At 32.8% G+C, this 25,773-nt stretch overlaps 1 protein-coding gene across 2 annotated transcripts in view; it reads right to left on the reverse strand.

Moving 5' to 3' along the window:
* Positions 1-25,773, reverse strand: part of CNTLN (centlein) — a 245,958-nt gene that overhangs the window by 19,177 nt on the left and 201,008 nt on the right. For both annotated transcript variants that reach the window (XM_006208273.4, XM_072959367.1), the window contains exons 20-23: positions 23,543-23,640; positions 21,946-22,072; positions 20,301-20,438; positions 19,533-19,718 (exon numbers count right to left, since the gene is read on the reverse strand). In XM_006208273.4, coding sequence (XP_006208335.1) covers positions 19,533-19,718; positions 20,301-20,438; positions 21,946-22,072; positions 23,543-23,640 — 549 coding nt within the window. The remainder of the gene's footprint in view (positions 1-19,532; positions 19,719-20,300; positions 20,439-21,945; positions 22,073-23,542; positions 23,641-25,773) is intronic.

Raw genomic sequence — 25,773 nt, forward strand, 5'->3', positions numbered from 1 at the left:
TCCCCTAAACATTCTCACTGGTAATTTTATTTGAATCATGTTAAATTTTATTTGCATCATGTTAACATTTTAGAATGTTGAGTCTTACTAATCAAAGACCATGGTATTCCCTTCCAGTTGTTTAATTCTCTGTGTCTCTGAGGATCATTTAAAAATCTTCTCTTTACAGATGTTTATTCCTGGGCGTTTTACTTTTTTTTCAGCTGCTTTTGATGTTGCTTGTTGCTTGTATATATAAAGATTGTTGATATTTATTTAGCTCACTGAAATTTTCTATTTCTTGTAAGAGTTTTTCAGCTGATACCTCTTCAGCTTCCAGGAACTGAATAATATCTGCAAATATTGATAAATTTATCTTCTATTTTCCAATTTTTATACCTCTAATTTCTTTTCTTATTGCATCGGTTGTTAAGTTTCTCCTGAACAGTATTAAATAGCAATATTGATACACATATGACTCATTCCTGATTTTAGTGGAGTCCTTCTACTTCCTTGGATCATGTCAGCTTTTGAGTTGAGAGCTATATTTTTAATATATTAAGAAATATATTTTAAAATATTAATATATATCATTTTACATAGTTAACTACCTACTAATTTTATCTGTTTTTTAATAAAAATGGACACCAAATTGTCTTAAATCCATTTTAGGATCCATATAAACTATCATGATTTTTCATCATACATCTATTATTAGGATTCTTACTAATTTTCTTAGTATTGAATTATACTAGCATAGGTAGAATAAACTCCATTTGGTGTCACATTATTTTTTGTTATGCTGCTGAAGTGTAATCACTAATATTTTATCTAAGATTTCAACATTAATAAAATTTTGATTCATTTTAATTTTGTGCAATCTTCCTAAATTATTTGGAAGATATCTTCTCTTTCCATGTTCTATAGTAGTTTAATGAGACCGAATCTATCTGCTTTTTTACTGAAGTAGTAGCACTCATCTGAATTTGGCCTAGTGTTTATTGCAGAGGAAAGTACCTCTTTGGCAATTTGTTTTAACTTTCTATTTGTTCTGGAGGGAGTTTTGATACATCATAATTTTCCTAGAAAAGTATCCATTTCAGTCAGGCTTTCAAACTTATTTGCACAGAGTTGAGCTAAGTACTCTGCCATGATTTACATTTGTCTATATTTATTGTCCCTTATCGTTTGTTATTTTGTATAGTTGTACTTTCTGTTTTCATAATTAGGCAAGCTAAAGATTCAATCTATTTTATTCCTTTTCCCTCAAATTACTCTTGTATTCATTTATTAATTCTACTTTTTAATTCATTGATTTTTATTTTATAATCTTTAGATTCTATTTAATTCTAAAACTGGATGTTTATTTTCATTTATTCTTATTAATGTAAACATGTAAGGCTATACATTTTTTGAGCACTGTTTCAGCTGTATCCTATGAGTTATGATACTTCTAGATTGTTACTTGTTTAAAAATACTCTGCAATTTGTTCGCAATTCCTTCTTAATGCAAGAACTTTATCTTTTTAAATATTTAGGTGGTACTGACCTGTTTTCTTGTTTTGTTATTGATTGTAGTTTTATTGCATTCTTCTCAGAGAATATTACCGATACTATTTACTTTTCAGAGTTAACTGAGGTTTTCTTTGTGGTGTGTCTTAGGCTGGACTGCCTAAAAGCACACCCTCAGGTGGAGATTTGCATGCAGGTCTGTGGGAGAGAGCACTTAGGAATACACTTACACTTAGGAAGTATAAGAAACTTAGCAAAGCAGGAGCAGGCAGAGGGAAATGTTGAACTTCACTCTGGTTCCAGCAGAGGCTTCGTGCCATCTTAGAAGGAGTCTGAGAAAGACTTTCAGAATTGTCTCATCTTTGTTTTTTCCCCCTTATACACGACATGAACTTTTTAACTTGGATGTTCTTCATTTTTTGAGTCCATAACCTTACTAGAGCATATTCAGGGTATGACTTATTTGGTCAATGTTTCCTGGTTCATGTTATGTTCTTAGAAGTCTTTTCATTTCTGAAAATTAATTTTGGGTTATAGCTTCAATATTTGCTCTGTTCCATCATTTTCCTTTTCTTTTTTCAAGACTCTAATTATACATATGCTGAATCCCTGTCACTTGTTTCATACTTTATTTCCCAATTTAAAAAACTGAAGCATAATTAGAATGAAATATTGCACACATTTTAAGCATTTAGTTTAATGAGCTTTGATAGCGGTATGCTTTTGTGTAACCAAAACCCTGCTCAAAATATAGGACATCTTCATACTCCAGAAATTTCCCTGATGCTCCTTCATAAGCAAGTCCTCCCACACGCAGACAGCACTGCTAGGATTTATATCATCTTAGATTAATTTTTCCTGTTCTAGAATGTCATATAAGTAGAATAATACACTATATACTCTTTCATGTCTGACTTATCTTGTTCAACATGGTGTTTTAAATTAAAGGTTCATCCATATTATTTTGTATATCTGTAACCTGTTCTTTTCCTTTTAATTTATATTAAATGTAATAAATTCAGCACATTTTTACATACATACTTCCATATGAAACCAGAAATATATATGTTTTTCCTGAGACAATTTTATTTATTTTCTTTTACTTCTTTGCTTTGTCTGCCAACTTGATTTCACTTGTTCCCATGTCTTGCCATCTTTTCTCTAAACTCTTAAATTCAACACATGCTTTTTAGAGGAAATTATTTCATTAATATTTTTATTCATCATAAAATATTTTCATCTGCTGTGTAGCAACTATTTGTAATGAAACTTCTTTTCCTGCCATTTACTTTTCCTATTTCTTTCTTCCATTTTTATCCTAATCTATTTGTATAGATACTATGTTGGTTCATTCTTCATGACTCATTTTTGAAAGAAAGCTTTCCTTACATCACTTACTTATAGAAAGTTATGTGACAGAGGGACCTGTTTCAGGTCAGTGAGATTTTATATACAAATTTTTCTTCTGATGAATTCCATTAGCCAGGTTATTTTTGTTATGGTTTGTTTGTATTTCTATAATGCAAGGAATCTGTTTTCTTGGCTGCTTATCAGAAAAGCTGCTTCTTGTAGATACGCTTTGTCTGGGTTATTATTCATTAAGTCCTGCCTCCTCCTCTTCTCTGGAAGCAAACTAGTTCTAGGAAGCTTCTGTACAAACCATTGCAGACCAATTCCACTGTTACAAATAGGTGATTTAGGATTTGTACCTCACATGATCTTCATTTTTGGGGAGTGAATTTTTGCTTGATCTTTCAGAGGTCTACAGCACCTAAGTCTTCTCTCCATGGTGTCTCATTTCTACATTCCTTTGGATGCCTTCACCAGTCTTACCTAGTTTTGACTGTTCCTCCATGTCTTCTAAAATACAAGATTTTAGCCGTGACCTAGGTTTGCTGTAAAAAGGAGCTGAATTTTCATTTTTTATTCCTCTTGTCTGTTGCATGATTCCAAGGGAGGGAAGAGGGGTAAATGATTATTTCACCCCTCTATAATCAAGTCAGAATTCTTCAAAGTGGATTTTCCCCTACTATTTTATTATGAACAATTTCAAACATGCAGACAAGTTTAAAGACATGCATAGTGCACAACCACGTACTCACTACCTATACGTCACAGTTAATTTTTGTTATACGTGCTTTATCACATGTCAATCCATCTCACTTTGCTGAAGCATTTCAAAGGAAGTTGCAGACATCTGTACAGTTTTCTCCCAAACACTTCATCATTCACATCATTAACTAAAGTCAGTATTTATTTACAGTTCTCATTACTATTTTTTGAGGTAAAACTTATATACAGTAAAATACATATCTTAATTATATAGTTTTATGAGTTTGACAAGTGGAAACATTGGGTAACCCACACCTAGATCAAAGAAGCAAAGAACATTTCTATCACTCCAGAAAGTTGGCTTGTGTCTCTTCCTAGTCAATCCCATCCTAGTTCTAAGAGGCAAATAACCACTCTATTTTGTTAAAAAACTCTATAGATTAGCTTTGTCTGCTCTGTTCATACACATGGAATCATACAACATGTACTATTCTGTGTTTTTTTGAGAGCCATCCACATTGTTAACACTTATAGTGTTTTTTGAGAGCCATCCACATTGTTAAATATATTAGTTTATTTCTTTCTATTGCTGAATTTTAGTCCATTACATAATTATAACACTGTACCCCTTTCCTATAGATGTACACCTGGGATGTTTCTAGTTCTTAATTATTATGAATAAAACTGCTATAAATATTCCTGTACATTTTGTGTGTATGTGTATACACATTTTCATTTCTTTTGAGTAAATATCCAGAAATAGAATTGCTGAGTCATACAGGAGGTGAATGTTTCATTTATTAGAAAGTTCTAGAGCTTTTACCTAGAACTTGCATCACCAATGGATAAAAACAGTATTTCCTATATTTGGAGGCTTACATTTTTTTTCTTGAATTTATTTCTAAGAATTGTATTTTTGATGATATAGTAAGTTGGAAGTTCTTCAGGTCATTTCCCAATTGCTTACTATTAACATATAAAAATTTTGATTTTTGTACTTTGACCTTATATCCTATGAAATGGCCAAACTCTTTTGTTAATAATAGTAGTTGTTTTATGTCTTTAGGATTTGCTATGCAAAGAATCATGTCTCATCAGAGAAATATACATCGAAACCACAATGAGGTTTTATCCTTATACCCAATAAGATGCCTGCTACTGAAAACAGAAAAAGCAATTGTTGGTGAGGATGTGTAGAAATTGAAACCCTTGCACACTGTTGGTGGGGTTGTAAAATGATACGACTTCTATGGAAAACAGTACGGAGTTATCTCAAAAAGTTTAAAAGAGTACTACTACATGATCCAGGAATCCCACTTCTGGGTATATCAAAAAGAACAGAAAGCAAGGTCTTGAAGAGATATTTGCACACTTAGGGTCACAGCAGCACTTTGCTCACAATAGCCGAGAGGTAAAAGCAACCCAAATGGTTACTGATGGATGAACTGACAAACAAAATGTGGTATATACATACAATGGTATATTATTCAGCTTTAAAAAGGAAGGAAATTCCTGTCACATGCTCTCAAATGAATGAACCTTGAGGAACTTATGCTAAGTAAAATAAACCAGTCCCAAAAAGACAAACACTGTATGTTTTCCCTTAGATGAGGGATCTGAAGTAGTCATATTCATAGAAACAAAAAGTAAATGATGGTTATCCAAGGCTGGGGAGAGAGGGAAAAGAGGAGTTGTTTAATGGGTATAGTTTCCAGTTTACAAGATGAAAAGGCTCTAGAAGTCTATTTCACAGTAACGTGAATATATTTAACACCCCTGAACGGTACACTTAAAAATGGTTAAGGATGGTAAATCTTATGTTTTCTACCACAACAACAACAACAAAAAAGAATCATGTCACCTGCAGATAGGGACATTATTATTTCTTACCAACCTTTATATTTTTTTTCACCTTTTCTCTTGACTTATTGCACTGGAATGTTGAGTAGAAGTGGTGAGTGAACAATTATGCTTTGCTCCTACTGTCAAGGAGAAAGTGTTTAATATTTCACCATTAGATGTGATGTTTGCTGTGGGTTTTTGTAGCTGTCCTTTAACAGATTTATCAAGTTCCCTTCTACACTTAATTTTCTGGGTTTTGTTGCTTTTGTTATCATAAATGGGTGTTGAACTTTGTCAAATGACTTTAGGGCTTATTTGTTTGAAATTTTCTTTTATTCTTTGAATAGAGTGGATTACATTGATTGATTTTTAAAAAATTGTTGAATCAACCTTTCATTCCTAAGATAATATCAACTTATTCATGATGTAAATCCATTTCATATAATGCTAGACTCCACTGATTGATATGCAGTTGAGGATTTTTACATCTATGTTCATGGTGAAATGCGGGTCTGTGATTCTTTTTATTATAATGTCTTTGTCACATTTTGGTTTTAAGGCTATGCTGGCCACATAAAATGAGTTGAGACTTATTTTCTCTTCTCTCATTTTCTGAAAAAGTTTCTGTTAGATGGTGCTGTGTTTTTCCTCAAATGTTTGATAGAATGTATCAGTTAAACCCTCTGGATCTTGAGAGAGTGCATTTGTGTTTTGTGTGAAGGTTTCAGATTTTTTTTAATCCAATTTCTTCAACTAATAAAAAGCTACTCATACTTTCATTTCCATCTTTTGTCATTTTTTGTGATGAAAAGGTCTTTCAAACTCTGGATGGTTTTGAAACTCAATTTCCTTTTCCTCTTGGTAGTTTAGTAGGGACTCAGGGTAGTTTAATAGCTATACTGAGTCAGTCTGAGAAAAGAGCAGTCTTTTTGGCTGATGTCCGTAGGCAATGCTCAAGGCAGGATTCCCAGTCTACACACACTGTGGGGACGGGGCTCTTTCTCTCTCTTGATGTATGTAGACCTCTCTCTGCTGAAAATTGTCCATGGTGCATACCAAATATTTATACTCAGTCTTTGCTGTGGAATAAAGGAAGTTCTAGGGCTGTCTGCATTCTACTGCTTCTCTGCCTCTCAGTTTTCCCCCAACAAACCTTACGTTATCTGACATGTGTAGTGCTAGATATATGACAGGTAAGATATTCATTTCACCTAAATTGTCAAATTGATTGGTATAAACTTGTTATATAACATTTCCTTATATGTTTAGGATCTGTAGTGATATCTCATCTTTCATTCCCAATATTGGCAATTTGTATTTTTTTCTTTTGATATCTTTAGCTAGAGATTTATCAATTTAGTTGATCTTTTCAAAGAACCCATCATATGTGCATTTTAAATTATGAAAGAAACTGCCATGTTGCTCTTTAAAATGATGTATCAGTTTACACTCACTTTAAAAGCATGTGAGAGTACTTTTTCCCATAGATTCTTGTCAATTTTGAATTTTATACACCTTTTATAGTTTTTTGGTCTGATATCAAATAGATGATAAATTATGTTTAATTTTTATTTATTTTGCATTTCCTGGATTTCTAGTGAGACTGAGGATCTTCACAATATATTTATGTGCTATATGTATTTCTTCTTCAGTGATTATTTTTATTACTTGCTCTTATTTATATTGGGCTATTTGTATTTTGTTCATTTATTTGCAGAAATTCTTTATATATTCTAGATATTGCTTTATCAATTACTTATGCACAAAGATTCTCTCTCACTGTCACTAGTCTTTTAACTTTATTTACATTATCTTTTCCCTATAGTTAAGTGTCTTTATATAATCATAGTTTTTAGTTGCATTTATTGATTTTAGGTTTTGTGTGCTGATTAGAGTTTCCCATCTCAAGATTAAGAAGTATTTTTGTAATGCTTTAACCGTTTTATTTTTTATTCCTGTATTTTATGTTAATGTGTAATATGTATCTGTGGGTTTTGTGAATTATAAACCAATCATATTATTTTCTAACTTGAAATCAATTTCTCCAAAATGCCATTATTGACCACTTTCCCTAATACTGATTTGAAATGCAAAATCCAAACTTTACACTCTAAATTCCTGTGTATCTGAGTCAGTTTTTGGAACTCTCTTTTCTGTTCCAGAGCTCTATGCATCTGCTTCTGCATTCATCGTGCTGTTTCATTTACTACAGCTTTATAGTATGTTTTCATATTTGCTAGGAAAAAACTTTCCTCTCTTTCTGCCCATTCTTCTCCTTGTTCAGCTATCTTCATTCCCTCTCCTTCAGTTATATTTTTGGAATCAATTTGTCAGTATCTTGGACAGCACTGACATTTAGATTAGATATGGAATGAAATCTCACATTCACAATATTATTTCTTCCCATTCAGAAAAACAGTATATCTCTTCATTTATTTAGTTCTGTTTTATGTCTCTCAGTGTTTTATAGTCTACATTATATTTTTTGCATTTCTTGAAAGGTTTATTCCTAGGTATTTAATAGTTTTTAAAATCACTGTAAATAGACATTTAAATATAGTATTTTAAATATATTATTACTTGTAAAGTCTCCTTTATTTTGTATGCTGACCTTGTTTTGAACTTGTTGCTAAATTATCTGGTTAGTTCTAATAATCCATGATTTGATCCTCCTGAATTTTCTAAGTCCATAAATATGTCATTGACAATCACAGTTTAGTTGTACATTTTCAATTCATCTTTCGGGAGGAAAAAAGGAGTTATTTTATAGGTTATATTTAAAAATTTTTATTAAAGCCATTTTAAAATTTTGAGTTTATTGTTTTCTTTTTCTAGCATCTTGAGTTGAAAGTTAAATTTAACAGTTAAACTTGACTAAATTCCAAAGGTTTTTGATATTTCACTGTAGTTCATTTTGAAACAGTTCATAAACTCACAATTTATTTCCTCCTTAACTCAAAATCATATAAATGAGTTTGGAATTTCTAAGCGGATGGAAACATTTGACCACTTAATTTTGTAAAATCACAGTTATATTATACCATAGTTAGGGTACATAGTCTAAATGAGTTTTGCTTTTTCAAACTTGTTGAACTTTGTGGCTTAGGATGTAAGTACTTTTTGTGAATGTTCCTCATGGGTTTGAAAAGAAAGTAGCCTTGCTGACATTTTCTCTACTTGAATTGTTGATTTCTGAGTATTATATAGATTAAATAAAAGAGGATAGTAAATACACTTGGGGATTCATTGATTGCCTTTTATATTTTCACCAAAATTTTGCTTAACATGTTTTCAGTCCTTAGTTACGAATTTAAATTAATACAAATCAGCATGGTTATGTTTTTCTTTAGAGACATTCAGCTGCTTAGGTCAGATGGAAAACAGGTAGAAATTCAAAACAAACTAGGTTTGGATTTTTTCCCATGTGAATATGACAGAGCGACAGATGAGACTGGGGATATACGTTAAACAGTGACTATGACAGAACATGGAGTCCTTGCTGCATGAGGAGGGAAGTAAAGGCACAATGAGAAGGAGAGTGGTAATAACTAGAGAAAAAGTGGTAAAGTTAATGAATTTAGGGTTGTAATCACATCAGAGAATTGCTGGAGTATAAGTACAAGAAGAAATGGGGATCAGAGAATAAGATGCTGGAAACAGAGATTTTGAAGTTGATGCAGCTATTGCTACTCACAAGGCTAAGAGTAATGTTTCTTAATGGTGATACTTTTGGTATTTTGGAGATGACAATTTTTTATTGCATGGGACTAACTTTCACAATGCAGGATGTTTAGCATCCCTACTAGTGGGCACTGAATGTCAGTAGCATTTCCTTGTCAGTGTGACAGCAAAGCACCCACATATATTTCCAAGTGCTCCATAAGGTAAGGTGGGTGATGCTTCCTTAGTGGAGAACCAAGAATCAGGGATATGATTATGATACCAATCACTGGAACTGAATATGCTAAATAACTGAGAGACCAGGGTGTTGAATGGCCTACATGGACATACGTTCACCCCAGATTGTAATAGAATTGTGCTGGAGAGAAAGACTGCAAGCTAAGTGAAAAGCTGTACGATTAACCTTCTACAATGAGGTACAAATGAATTTGGGTGGGTTATTATATGTCCCAATGGGCTTCTGAGATCTATTTCAAGAATTTCTTAATCTTACATATTCCAATCGAATTTCTAAATAGGATTGAGTAATACTGGGATTCCAGGATCCACTCACACATATTACTTGAGTGTCACTAGAAAGAGGTACCAAAAGAAGGTAGAACCAATCATTGTTACACAGCAGACATGATGAGCAGTGCTGTGACTAAATAATCTATCCTATATACTTGCACTTCAAATGCCTTTATTAATAGTTCTCACCATAAGAAAAAAAATTGTAACTATGTGTGATGATGGATGTTAACTAGACTTACTGTGGAGATCGTTTAGCAGTATATACATATAGTGAATCATTATGTTGTATATCTAAAACTAGTATAATGTTATATGTCAAATATATCTCAATTTTTTAATGTTACAATTTTAAATTATAGTATGTGGTAGGAAAAATACTGGGATAGATGTAGACGTTTACTCATTTCAGAGCAGTAATTCTGTATATATTCATATCATCAATGTTCTTTCATTCCTTTTACTTCTGTCAACTACAGAAATCCTAATTCAAAATGCTTTGAAGTGTCATTCTATACATAGGATGCATAGAGTTTTCAGCAATGATGCCATGATCTGGCTAAAAGCAATACAGGTATATTTGGGAACAAATGCCTCTATTATTAGAAAATGTTATATTACTTGGTTGAAATATACTTCATGATGCTTGAATATTCCTCTCCCCTTCCAAACTATACCTTTCAGATATACAGTAGAGTCTCATTGCATTAAGATCATTGAAATGTTTTATCTTCCATCCATACATCCAAGTTAAGTTTTTGTTTTCATATGATCACACATCCTTTGTGTTTATATGCTGGGTCTCAGCTTTACTTCTCTCTCTCTCCCTTAAGTAAATCAGTCTGCTTTCAGCTCTGGGTGCTTCTTCCATCTAGATTTTATTTTTACTTCCCTTCCATCCATTACAAAATTGCCTTCTATTACCAGTTCAAAATCAGCTCAGTTCTTTTTTAAGGAAGTCTAAAACCCTCAAACTATGCAAAACTCTAAATATTTCAATGTTAAAAACATTAGAACCTTTAAAAAGTTTCACTATATTTGCATGAGTTGAATAATGGTCCTTGGCAATCACTTATTATCAAGGTAAGTAAAAACACTGTATGGTACAAAATAAGCATTCAATAAATGTTAACTGAATTTCTAAAAATTTGTGTCAGCTTTCTTAAAATTCTTGGAAAATCATGGGTTAGGAATTGTTCTAATATATGAGTACATTTTCAAAATAGGAATACTTTCTTGGATGTACATCTTGATGAAAGTCTCTATATTTTTCAATATATAAAAATTTTTTGTAATCAGCCAGCAATGCAATAGTGTTAGAGCAAAAGACAGCAAGCTATTTCATTCCAGTCTTATTAGATCTAGTTTCCCAGTCTTTATCAATGAGTCTTTATCTGTGTTAGCTTACTACAGAAAATTTTGAGTTTCATTGAATCATAATGGACTGATTGGATTTTTTTCAATAAGATTAGATTATTGTAAAGAAGTTATAATTGGCTACTCAAATGTTCTGGAGTCACTCCTACTATCATAGTTTCTTAGAGAAGTAATTTATTTTTAAAAACAGCTTCTTAAACAGATTTGTTAAGATATAATTTACATACTTTAAAGTTCACCCACTTAGATTTTGTTATAAAACTGTTTAAAAATTATAATTAAGAAGTGATGTCACCAAAATGGTAGAGTAGGAGACCAAGCCTCCATCTCACCACAGAAATAAAAAATCAGCTATCCACAAACAAAAATAGCTCTGGTAGAGCTCAGGGGTCCACTTAAGAAACTTCAGCTACACTGTGGAGCAAAAAACCTGAGAATAACTGTACAAAAAGAAAAGAAAGGACAGCTTCATTTTGTCTGCATCATCCCATCCACCAGGGCGTCACTGCTCAGTGCCAAGCAGGAACTCCCCAGTTCAAAAGAGTTCCCTCACTGGGCAAGGTAAAATGAGGCAAGCAACCAGCTTCCCCAGTCTTCCACATCACTGTATGAAGCACCCACCTTGGTTTCACACCACCCAGACACTGACAAAGCTGCGACACACAGAGATAGGCTGGCACAAGGAAGAATGCCTGAGGCTACTCCAGTATCAGATACGCAGCAGAAGCAGCCATGGTTCACAGTGGCCTGCTCTGTTGAAGACCTGAACAGCTTTCACCACGGAAGAAACCAATGGCCAGGATGGCTGCCATGGTCCCCCTGCAGATTTCACCACTGTGCTTCCCCCTCCATAGGTTTTCACCTTCACAGATGCCACCTGCCTGAGTCCCTCCCTACCCCAAACTGGACCCTGCAATCTGCACTGGAAGCCAGCCGGGCCTCTGCAGTTGCACAGGGGCAACACACCAGCCCTGATCCCTGCAGCTGATGCCCATGGCTGTGCATGCATTTGGGGCTAACCCTTCATCAGAGGACCTGCTCGCCACTGGCCTGCCTCCTGGCACTGGTCTCCAGTGACATGCAAGTACATGTGATGAGACCCTGCAGCCACCACTGTTTGGAGGCCCACATCTGGCCTTGCCTTCTCTCACTGGCCTGTACTGCTGGGCTCACCTGCAGCCAGCCCCTCCATCTGAGCACCTGCATGGCAACACTCAAATCCTGCAACTGACCTCCACTGCCATGTGGGGCTCCACATAAAGCAAAAATTGCCTATACTAAGCAAAAAGAAAGACCTCAAATAAATAATCTAACTGTACACCTCAAGGAACTAGAAAAAGAACAAACTAAGCCCAAAGTTAGTAGAAATAAGCAAATAAAGAGCAGAGGAGAAATAAATAGAGACAAAAAAGACAACAGAAAAGATCTGTGAAACTAAGAGCTACTTTTTGAAGAGGTAAACAAAATGGATAAACTTTAATCTAGATTTAGCAAGACAAAAATAGAAAGGACTGAAATTAATAAAATTAGTAATGAAAGAGAAGACATGACAACTGATACTACAGGAATACAAAAGAGCATAAGAGGCTACTATGAACAATTATATGCCAACAAATTGGACAACCCAGAAGAAATAGATAAATCCCTAGAACATACAACCTGCCAAGACTGAATCATGAAGAAACAGAAAATCTGAAACAGACCAAAAATGAGTAAGGAGATTAAAGCAGCAATCCAACACCTTCCAACCAAGAAAATCTCATGACTTGATGGCTTTACTGGTGAATTCTAACAAATAATTTAAGAAAAATTAATGTCAATCCTTCTTATACTATTCCAAAGAATTGAAAAGGAGAAAATACTTTCAAATTCATTTTATGAGGCCAGCATTAACCTGATATCAAAGCGAGATAAGGAAACTACAAGAAAGGCAAATTACAGGTCAATATCCCTGATGAATATAGACGCAAAAAATCTGAACAAAAAACTAGCAAACTGATTTCAACAACTCATTAAAAGGACTATATGCCATGATCAAGCTGGATTTATCCCTAGGATGCAAGGATGGGTCAACATATACACAAATAAAAAATGTGATATGCTACAATAACAGAATGAAGGATAAAAATCATATGATCATCTCAATAGACACAGAAAAAGCATTGAAAAAAATTTAACATCTTTTTATGATAAAACTCTCAACAAACTTGGTATAGAAGGAACATACCTGAACATAACAGAGACCGTATAATACAAACCAAAGCTAACATCACACTCTATAGTGAAAGGTTGAAAGCTTTTCCTCTAAGATCAGGAAAACAAAAAAGGTGCCCACTCTCACCATTACAACATAGCACTAGAAGTTCAAACTAAAGTAATCATACAAGAAAAAAAAAACATTCTAATCAGAAAGATAGAAGTAGAATTGTCATTGTTTGCTTATGACATGATCTTTTATATAGAAAGCCTTAAGGGTTTCATCAAAAAGCTGTTAGAATTAATCAACAAATTCAATAAAGTTGCAGGATACAAAGTCAACAGACAAAAATTACTTATGTTTCTATAAATGAACAACAAAACATCTGAAAAGGAAAACAATCCCACTTGTAGTAGCACCCAACACAATAAAATCTTTAATAAATTTAACCAAGGAAATAGAAGATTTATACACTGAAAATTATGACACTGATGAAAGAAACTGAAGAAGACAGAAATAAATAGAACAATATCCTGTGCTTACTGATTGGAAGAATTGAAATTGTTAAAAAGTCCATTCTACCCAAAGCTATCTAGAGATTTCAATGTATACTCTATCAAAGTTCCAATGGCATTTTTGATAGAAATAGGATTGTATGAAACTTTGTATGAAACTACAAAAGATCCTGAATAGCCAATGTTCTTAACAACAAAGCTGAAGGCCTCACACTTCCTGATTACAAACTATCTATAACTCATACAACTCAGTAACAAAAATCCAAATAATCTAATTTTAAAAAGGACCTGAAGAGACATTTTTTCCCAAAGAATATTTACAAATGACCAACAAGTACATGAAAAGTGCTCAACCTCACTAATTATCAGGAAAATGCAAATCAAAACCACAAGGTATCACCTCACACCTGTTAGAATGGCTATTATCAAATAGACAAGAGATAACAAATGCTGAGGATGTGGAGAAAAGGGAACTACTGTGCACTATTAGTGGGGATGTAAATTGGTTCGGTCACTATGGAAAACAGTACAGCAGCTCCCCAAAAAATTAAAAACAGAACTACATATGATCCAGCAATTCCACTTTTGATTATGTATCCAAAGGAAATGAAAACAGAACCTCAAAGAGATATATGTACTCTCATGTTCATTGCAGCATTATTTGTAATAGCCAAGACATGAAAACAAATTAAGCATCCATTGATGGATTAATGGATAAGGAAAATATGATGTGTGTATATATGTATGTATGTATGTGCGTGTATGTGTTTATATGTATGATGGAATATTACTTGACCACAAAAGGAAATCTTCCCATTTGTGACAATATACATGGATCCTGAGAGCATTAAGCTAAGTGAAATAAGTCAGACAGAAAAAGACACTTATCACTTCTATGTGGAATCTTAAAAAGCCAAACTGAGAAAGAGTAGAAAGTGGTTGCCAGGGGCTAAGGGGCAGGGGAAATGAGATGTTGGTGAAGGATGTGTTAACTAGCCTTATTTTGGTAAACAGTTCATAATATATGTGTATCAAATCATCACATTGTACAGCTTAATCTTATACAATGTTAATGTCGTATCTCAAGAAAGCTGGGAAAAAAGAACAGAAAAATCATAATTTCATAATTAAGAGAGTAAAACAGTGCCAAAATATTAACATACTAAAAATAAAATTATAATGTTCTACAAATGTTCTCACTAAAGAAGCAAGGAATTTATATACCCAAAACATATTACTAGATCTTACCAAAGTGAATATATATTGACAATTAAACGATTTAAGCTTCTCGCTAAATGTTACTCTTTGACTGACATTTATTTATCAGCTAACAAAAACCAGTGAGAAGATGGAATTTGGCATATGACTCTCACATACAAGCACATTAACAAGCCTATATCAAGGCTCAATCAAACAGAGCAAATAGTTCTAGAAATTTCCCTTGTGCGTTTTATTCCATTATTAGGAGAATTCAAAGCCTCAGCTCTGCCATATATCCAGCCCAGATGCTCAAAGCACTTGATTTTACCCCAGGGCAAAATTCCATATTCAAGACTAGATCTAGAACAGATGGCCACTCCACCTCTTCTATAATCTGGTTGTGCCCTATGAATAAATGAAAAGACTAAAGGGAACACAGATTCCACAACAGGGCAAGAACAAACATTATTACTATTAATACTACTAATAATATTTATTAAGTACTTTTGTGTGTCTGACACCCTAATAAGCTCTGCATAGAATGAGTCCAGGTGATCACAATGTTACAGGTAGGAACTGTGTATATTCTTTACCTGTGCTCATTAAGGAATATGCACAGCTCTTGCCTTCACAGAGTTTTCAGTCTGAGCCGTGATTAAGTGTCCAGTACTATTCTTGAAGCAGATGTAAAATCAACTCCTCAAGAATTTAATGAGCCCTACTATGTGGGTAAAATGAATGATAGTGTCCCTGACTTCATATTGGCTATAATCTACTTGAAACAAAAAGACAAACACAGAGTTCACAGTCATGTGTTAATTTATATGGACATACCATGATTATTCAGGAAATAAATGATAGCCATACCACCACCACCACCACCACCACCACTACTACTACTAGCTGATACTCAGATAACACGTTAGGTATATCGGGCAGTGCTTGAACTTCATCTATGTTAATGCATTTAAATTCTCACTTCAGGTATGTTCCATTATTACACTCATTCTACATATAGATGGGGAAACTGAGGCACAGATGATTAAGTCACTTGCCTGAGATAAAAGAACTAGAAACTGGCAGAGTAGGGTCCTTTCCTCTTAAACACAGAGTTAAAAAAGAATTCATGGAAGGGGAAGGCACCAAGCTAAAACTGAAGGATTTAGAGCAAAGAGCAGAGAGGGAAGGGCATGTCAAGAGAGAAGAACTTGAGCAAAGGCAAGACTGAACACAACCTGGGTGAAAGCTGGAAAGTAGTGGGGGGAAAAAGATTCCAAACAGGATAAGGTCAAATAATGGAAAGTCTTAAATTTTTAAAAAGGTGGAAGCTTAGCTTTAACACAGTAGTATTTAGGAAGTCACTGATAGTGTCTTGCCTCAGATGGCAACACCTGAGCATTTCTGCCCAGTCCTAGGGCCGTATGTGCGAGGAAGAGAAGGATGATGGTAATCTCATTCCCCAGACCCAAATATCCAGCCTTTGCCAGCGCTTCAGGTTTGACCAACAGTTTGCTTGTGGCTCTTTATTAGATAAATGAATTAAACGGCAGAAGTAATGCCAGTATCAACTACATATTGGCCCTAAAACACAGTGAAGAAAAGCAACTGCCAAATTACTATCTGAAGTCGTAAGTGGTAAAGGGTGTCATTAAATACCAAACTGATAGATACTTTGTTATATAGATTCAATCCATAAAAGCAATTTGGGGCTTTAAGAAAAGTGTTTTAAAAACTGTATTAATGCATAATGTCACCTACTTAGCTTGTTAAATGCAGATTATTGGGCCCCACCACAACCAAGATTTTGATTCAATAAATTTGGGGCCCAGAATTATGCATATTATTTAAATACAATAGAATCTATTGATTTTAATGCAGGCAATCTCAATACCAAACTGAAACAATGTGGAAAAGTTCTAAAAGAGTACTAAAAATACTTTACCCATATATGTCATCATCTCTACTATACAATCTTTAATACATTACTCATATTAAAAAGCCATGAAACCAGGACAATCCTGAATTTATTAAAACATCTACACTCTATCATTTTGGTGAAAATATGAAGGACTAACACGTCACTCTTGAACAATTAGAGTTAGACATTCACTATATCATTAACTATAATTCATATTCTCTGACTTAAAATTTTTATTTTTTAAAAGATAGTTTTTGCTAAGCTACTTTATGTGATGAAGTACACATATTACATTATCACAAAGCTCATGAAATGTCATCAAGTTTATAATAATCAGATATCTAATCATAAAAATCATTTTTCTATTTTAAAAACTGCTAGTTATCAATTCTTCTTTTTAAAAAGGACACTTCAAAGTCTGTTTCAGTAAACCCACCGACTTACAGTCAATCTTTAACAGAGGAGGCAAGAATATACAATGGAGAAAAGACAGTCTCTTCAGCAAGTGGTGTTGGGAAAACTGGACAGCAGCATGTAAATTAATGAAGTTAGAATATTCCCTCACACCATACACAAAAGTAAACTCAAAATGGCTTAACAATTTAAATTTAAGACAAGACACTATAAACCTCCTAGAAGAAAATATAGGCAAAACATTTTCTGACATAAATCTTAGCAATGTTCTCCTAGAGCAGTCTACCCAGGCAACAGAAATAAAAGCAAAAATAAACAAATGGGATCTAATCAAACTTATAAGCTATTGCACAGCAAAGGAAACCACAGGCAAAACAAAACAACAACCTATGGAATGGGAGAAAATATTTGCAAATCATGACAAAGGCTTACTTTCCAGAATATATAAACAGCTCATACAACTTAACAACAAAAAAACAAACAACCCAATCCAAAAATGGGCAGAAGACCTAAACAAGCAATTCTCCAGTGAAGACATACAAATGGCCAATAAGCACATGAAAAAATGCTCAATATTGCTAATTATCAGAGAAATGCAAATCAAAACCAAAATGAAGTATTCATTTACACCAGTCAGAATGGCCATTGTTTAAAAGTCCACTACTGATAAATCCTGGAGAGGCTGTGGAGAAAAGGGAACCCTCCTAGACTTTTGGTGGGAATGCAGTTTGGTGGAGCCACTATGGAAAATAGTATGGAGATTCCTCAAAAAACTGAAAATAGACTTACCATATGATCCAGCAATCCTACTCCTGGGCATGTATCTGGAGGGAACTCAAATTTGAAAAGATACATGTACCCCAATGTTCATAGAAGCACTATTTACAATAGCCTAGACATGGAAGCAACCTAAATATCCACTGACAGAACTGGATAAAGAAGTTGTGGTGTATCTATACAATGGAATACCACTCTGCCATAAAAAATAAAATAATGCCATTTGCAGCAACATGGATGGACCTGGAGAAGATTATTCTAAGTGAAGCCAGGAAGAGAAAGAAAAATACCATATGATATCACTCATGCACAGAATCTAAAAAAAGAAAAAAGAAGGCACTAATGACACTTATCTACAAAACAGAAACAGACTCACAGACATAGTAAACAAACTTACAGTTACCAGGTGGAAAGAGGGTGGGAAGGGATAAACTGGGAGTTTAAGATTTGCAAATACTAACTACTATATATAAAATAGGTAAGGTTTCTTCCATAAAGCACAGAGAACTATATTCAGTATCTTATAGTAACCTACAATGAAAAAGAATATGAAAACAAATAGTGTATGTATATGTATGACTGAAACATTATGCTGTACACCAGAAATTGACACATTGTAATCTGACTATACTTCAATTAAAAAAGACTATTTCAGGACAAACAATATTAGAATTTGAATAAATTTTACAATTATGTATTTCTAATTTTATATCTTGGCTAACAATGCGACAAATAAAACTCTAAGCTGAATATAAAACAAGAAAAAAAGATTTATGAAGGTAAAATCATGTTGTGGAGGCAGAGAATAATTAAATAATCAAATGTTGTCCTTGACTTTAAGGAATTCATCATAGTCTATATATTGGCAACAGATTTGTTTGCTGATGATAATACAAGGCAGAATGGAAGGCACTAAACAGAGATGTAAACCATGCACAGTGGGCTCAAAGTAGTGGTGCAATCATCAGACTCCCAGCCCTCAGTACCTCCTGTCTCTGAAACCAGAACTGCTCCTCTTCCGTTTTTCTGGAAGGGTTAAGGCAGGAATACTGGCCAACTACATGGGGCAGAATTACAGACCAGAGGTCTAAAAATTCCTTATAAAGACCTCCAAATGAAACACCCATTTAGCCTGGTATCCGCCCTTCCCCTACCATCCTCAGCTTTCATGATTCCTTGCGCAGTCTGAGGCCTTCTTGGATTCTTCAGCTGTCAGATAATTTCTAGATGGTACACCCTTTGGAGGCATTTCGGTTTGCCTTCCTTTGTCCTGCTAAATCATTTACCGTTCCTCTATGCATTCCATGTCTTGATAGGGCATAAACTGACGTTAAGAAAAGAATATTAATAATAGAGTGGATAATTTTAAACTCAAGTTATAAAAACAAATCTCTTATAGAGAAATTTTGAACAATGTGGCAAGTAGGGTAGGAGAAGATGCTTTGTGGTTTAGGAAAGCAGAAAGGAACTTCCAAGTACTCCCCATATCTTCTGAAATAGGCCACTGCCTTCATTCCCTGAGGGCAAGTACAAGTTAGTAAAGCGCAAAGATTCAAACCTTCACAAATATGGTGAACTCTTCCACTTTCTCATTGGCTAACAGCAATTTCTTCTGTGCACCTTCGAGGGCCTGCTCACTTTGCATCGCTAATCCTTGGAGATGCTTTGATGCCGCTGTTTCAATTTCTGCCATTGCAGATTCAGCCTCATTTATTTTTGATACGAGAAAAGAAAGCCTGATATCCTGCAAAAGACCAGTAATCATAAAATAAAAAAATATTTCTTAAACAGATTTGAAAGTTAGAGATGTCAGGTAAAGAAAGGGTTTTGTTATTCTATGTCTTGTATTTATTTTTATTTGAGTAAAATTGACAGTTGTTTTTACTTTCAGTGAATATCCTGAGCATATATTCTCATACATTTATCACTAAAATTAGTTTATGCTTTTTAAAAATAATAAATCATTAAAGGCATGGAAGCTATTTTAGAACAAAAGATCTCATATATCAAATGGAAATATTTAATTATTTTATAAGTTTAGGTGGACCTAAACATTTAATTATATCCACTCACATAAATCCCAGTTCTCAACAAGAGTTTTCATTTATTAGAAATTATCAAGGCAAACAAAATGTTCCTCTAATACAGCTCTACCTTTAATAGTAAACGTATTGTTAGCATTTCATGTAGAGATAGAAATATTTTTTGCAGTTATTGGAAACGTTTAAGTAGCCATAGTAGTTTTGAGGAGAAAAGAATGACAACTTTAAAAATAAAAAGACATTGTTACATTCCATCTCTAAGCTAAAATGTCCTAAAACAATACCTTTTTTTCTAACTCCTCTTTAGTTTTCTGATACATCTGTTCATACTGTGACTTCTCTTTCACAGCAACACTAAGTCTTTGCTTTAGTGAATCAATTGATACTTTCTTATTGGAACACTCTTCAGTTAATGTCTTCACCTATAATAAAAGCACAAAGGTACTTATTGGTAAAAACATTCTAGTACTACACAGTATTTGTTTCAACAGAAACCAACTGAATGCATGAATAAATCTAGTTGCATTTATTTTTCTCATAAATAGTACCAAATTCAAGTGTAAGGTTTATAAAACGTATGCAACGAATAAGACTAAATCCCTATGAATCCTTAAATCAACAGCAAAACCCCAAAACTACACAACAGCAGGAATATTGGTATGTGTAGACTTTTACCTAATAATATAATATGAATTTAAACTATATTTCAAATTTTAATCAAGTAGTAGATGGTTGGTTTTGGTTCTTAAATAAGCCAAATAATGGATAACTCTCACTTATATTCCCTAATGAAAGTAAAACATGTACCTTATAGGATAAAATTAAATCAGTAATACAAAATATGTTGAATACATTTCAAAAAATAGCAGAAGAAATAGTTTTTTTCAGTTTAATGTTACTAAAGATATATGATTACTTACATGAACATTCTAAGACTGTATCTGAAATGAGTATAGGAGTTAAAAAATGAGCAAAATTTAAAGGACAGCATTGAAAAAAACCTATAGGAAGTACTTATAATTCATGTGAATGTATGCAGGAGAAAGAAAGAAAATCTATGCATTTGTCTTGCGTATGAAAATTTCCTCTCTTAAACCCATTTGAGCACTACTTATATTTTTATCTCCAATAAGGAAAGTAAGGGAGATGCTCTCTCTGGAGTGGGTGACATTTAGTGAATGCCAAAGCACAAGTTGCTTTATGAGTTGTGTAAATAACACCTTTTAAAATTTTTAAAGAAAAAAACCTCTTAGTCAGCAAATTGCTGATTTCTACTTTGGGGTCAGATATTGTACAACTGTTTTAAATATGACTCTTTTTGTAAGTACACTGAATTAAGTGTATACAAGGGGAAAATACACTTCAAAAACACTGTGTGGGGGAGCGTATAGCTTGAAGTGGTAGAGTGCATGCTTAGCATACACAAGGTCCTGGCTTCAATCCCCAGCACTTCCTCTTAAAAAAAAAAAGTAAACAAATAAGTAAACCTAATTACCTCCCTCCCCCCCCCAAAATTAAACAAAATTGTGGTGAGAACACATTTCAAGGGACTTCTGAAATTATTATCATATTTCTCATTTAAAATATACACTCCATTCTATCAATATAAACAGTTTTAAATGAAAGAAAATGCTAAATAAAATGGAATTATATATCCAAGAAATGTTGAAAATTTTTAAGATTAAACTTGATTATTTTCTCACAGTATATTTACAAATATAAAGAGAATGTATGGCTATATTATATATGAGATTTTGAAGTCTTGAATTTTAAAATAATGTACTTTAAGAGCAAATGATGTCATTATATAACAACATACATATTTTATGAATATTTGCTATAAATTTTATTAAGATTGAATATTTGAGTTAAGAAAGTAAATACAAGGGGATATTACTTTTTAGTGTCAGTGAATGCAAAAATTGATACCTTTTTTTCAAGATTTTCTAGCATTTCATTAATACTCTCATTACTTTCCAAATTTACTTTCTGTCGAAATTTCAAGTCTTCTATCAAATGCCTTTTCATGGTTATATCTCTCTCCATTCGAGACATCCTTGAAAGGGAAGAAAAGCATTTTATCAAGAGTGATAGAAAATAGCTTAACATATTATCCAGTGTTACACCTAGTGTTAATTTTTAAATGCTACTTGATATTAATAAAATTGCAAATTAATAAAATAATTGTATGGGATAAAATATTGCTCTATAATATTTTGAGTACTCATAAAATTTATAATCCAATTATGACTTGGTAATTAGAATATAATACATATATGCATTAAAACATTAAAAAATGGCTGAACTGAGAAAGATTAATAAAATTTATGAAAACAAAATTATTATATATTTTTGTTAACATTCTTGCATTGCTAAGGAAAACCAAAGTGATATTTAGACATTATCAAAAAGCATAATACTGATAAGAAACAATTCTAATATTTAATAAACACAAAATCTAATAATATCATGTAAAGACACTAAAATTAGGCATGTTATGTTCTAATTTAACATCATATGAAGTAGAATTGACATATCAGTTTAGCTTAAGTTGACAACATTAAGTATACAATGGTAGATGCAATAACAACTATTACTACTATAATAAGAATAACAATAGCTACGTTTATTGAGTGCTTACTATGTGCCAGTCACAGTTGTAACTTCTTTACATGTACTAACTCATTTAATCTTAAGAACTTTATGAGTTAATTCTATTAAATTGAGGCACAGAGCAAGCAGGTAAAGGATTCAAAGAATGTTTCTCTAGAGTCCTCACTAGCAAACAGTGAGCAAAACTACCTTCTTTATCTATAAATAGGCTTAATGATATGCTGCTTAAAAATGAACCAACCTTTTCTGTCTAATAGTTTTATCTATTAATACCACTTTAAAGTGACCTTCAATTCTAATGTTGTATACATGTATTTGTACAAAATATAAGTAACACAAATTATGAATTACTAGAATTCTTTCTAAACTTGTTATCACCTCCAAGCTCTAGAACATCCATAAAAAATATAGAAAGGAAATAATTTTGATTTTATAAGATACATTTTTAACCTCTTTTCAGTATAAACACATAAAGTACAAACTTTCATAACCCTATTGTTACTTTAAATACAAATACTTTAACCACCTTAGCTTTATAAGCTTAAGCATTAAGCCCAATATAAAGATCAATCTATACGTATATTTTTAGTCAAATAATTACCATATTCTAAAGTTTTTTGTTCATAGTCTTTAGGTTATTAACTGATACTTATTCAAAAGTAAATATGTTTAAGGAAAAAAATCTGACTGTAAACATTCTTACTCTATGTAAAAAATAGTAACTATCTTGCCACCAACCATGCTATGTGTAATATTCCGTAAGCTTTCATCTTACGTAGCCTTAAACATGAACTAAGGAAGTGAAACTTAATTTTTAACGTGTTGGTATTGTTTCTTGGGTGCAATGTTTAATAGAGTACTAGTTGCCACTAGGTGGCACCAAATACAATGGATAAAAATACAAAGCACATACTTTTCATGCATTTCCTTTATGTGTTCTTCTTTTGCTAGGAGTTCAAATTTCAGAGACTTCAAGTTTGATGATTGTTTAGTGAGTTCATTAGTTGCATTCTAGATTAAAAATACACATAAATTCAAATGTATCTCTTAATCTTATTCTAAAGCACAAATACAAATGCCATTCTCATGAAGAGTAACAAAATTGCAATAATTATAATTAAAATAAACATGTAAACATTTTAAGATGCTTCATTTTGTATTTTCTAATAGAAATATCATGACACACTAAAATTTTTATATAAGATGCCAAAATCATGGAGGAACAGAATCATATAACAATTGCAGGGCGCCTACCCAAAGTACATTTATGGGAAATATGGATTGTATTTTTGTAAATGTAAATGTGCATGTAATTTGTAAAATGTAAATGTGCATGTGATTATTTTAATGGTTTAATAAGATCACTTGAAATGAATTCTAGATTTACTAATAACCTATAACAGACTAAGTATGGTCACAAATGCTTTGCTGTTTCTCCCATCAAGAGGCGGAATCCATCTCCTAACCCTTTGAGTATGCTCTGGCCTATGATTTGCTTTAACCCAAAGTATGTGGCAGAAATGACATTGTGCAAGTATCAGATCCAGAGCCTAAATCCCTGTAGCTTGCACCTTGCCCTCTTGGAATGCTGCTCTCGGATTACCTTCCAACAAATACTAAAGCCATTTGGGGGAGTACTGAGGTACCCTAGATGACAGCCAGCAGAACAATTACCAGTCTGGGAGTAAGGCGGTCTTGGAACTTTCAGCCCAGGTAAATCTTCAGTTTAGAAGACTACAGGCATATGGGGAAACCCAGCAGATAGCAGCAAAAGAACTATCTACAGAACCCACTGGATCATAAGAAATAATAAATTATATAATAATAATAAATTGTTTTAAGCTGCTAATTTTAGGATAATTTGTTAGACACTAATAGACAACCGAATAGAGAATCTTATGAATGCTAAATACTTCCTTACTTGAATTTCTTAATAATACTAGTTATTAAAGTATTTATACATAAATTATTTTTCAAAGCAGAACAGCTCTGTGGTATTTGTTGTCTATACAGCCTAGGAGTCAGAGGTAGTAACTAGAGTGTTAGGAACTCCAAACTTTCAATTTTGACTCAAGTTCCAAGTAAACATGTGATCTGAGACATCATTTGATATTTTGGTTTTTCTACCTGTAAGACAGTGTCAAAATACATTAATTCATTTATTAAATTTAAAAAGTATCAAACTAATATAAGTAGAATGAAATACAAGTTTTAAAATATTTGGAGCAGTTATTCTGCTAATTTTTCTAATAACTATAATCAATTGTTTCAATTAGAACTATTCCAGGTTTGACTGACTTCTGCTAAAAAATATAAATCTGAGAAGATGAAACCATTAATCACACAATGTAAATATGAGTCAAATTCATTAGACAGACTTTAAACATCTCATTAGTATAGCATATGTAAATTAAAAATTCACATTAAATATGATACTAATTTTCTTAAAAACCCAAAGCTACCTCAACATGGCAGCTGTGTTGAATGTTAAAGGTTTTGATTAAATGTTTGTGTAATGCAATCTAAATTTCCACCATATTTTATGAGTTTACAGTGAGGTATGGTATCTTATTTCTAGCCTTTTGAGAGTAAGATGTTCCACACTAGGAAATTTATAATTGAAGCTTTTGCTTTAATCATTAATCTTAAATTCTTTCTGGAATGATTGTTCATTCATTTAGAAATATACTAATCCACGATTATATTAAGCTAATAGTGAATTTTTAATAGTTATATTATATTGTAAATATTACTATATTAATTATATTACTGTATCTATTATAATATCATTGTATCATTATATAGTGATGCCTTTAAGAACTATTATGATACAAATGGCTCCTCAGCCCTACTCTAAACGGTCCCAGACTGCTGTTTTTCTAATTTTGCATTTTTACCTTAACATTTTTATATTTCCCTTTTCTCTCTGTCAATCTGTTGATCATCGTTTCTTGCTTCTGTCAATATTTCAGCCTAAAAACAATCCCCCTGTCTCTTAATATGCACTTCTAATTTACTGCTTTTGAGGTGTTTTCTGCTGAGAAGTTAAACAAACTCATTAGAGCTATATTTAAAATAAAAGACAACAGGCAGTAAATGAAGGCTGACAATAATTTTCAATAGAATACATTGAGTGGATTTTAA

The sequence above is a fragment of the Vicugna pacos genome, chromosome 4, assembly GCF_048564905.1.
Source record: "Vicugna pacos chromosome 4, VicPac4, whole genome shotgun sequence".
Taxonomy (NCBI): domain Eukaryota; kingdom Metazoa; phylum Chordata; class Mammalia; order Artiodactyla; family Camelidae; genus Vicugna; species Vicugna pacos.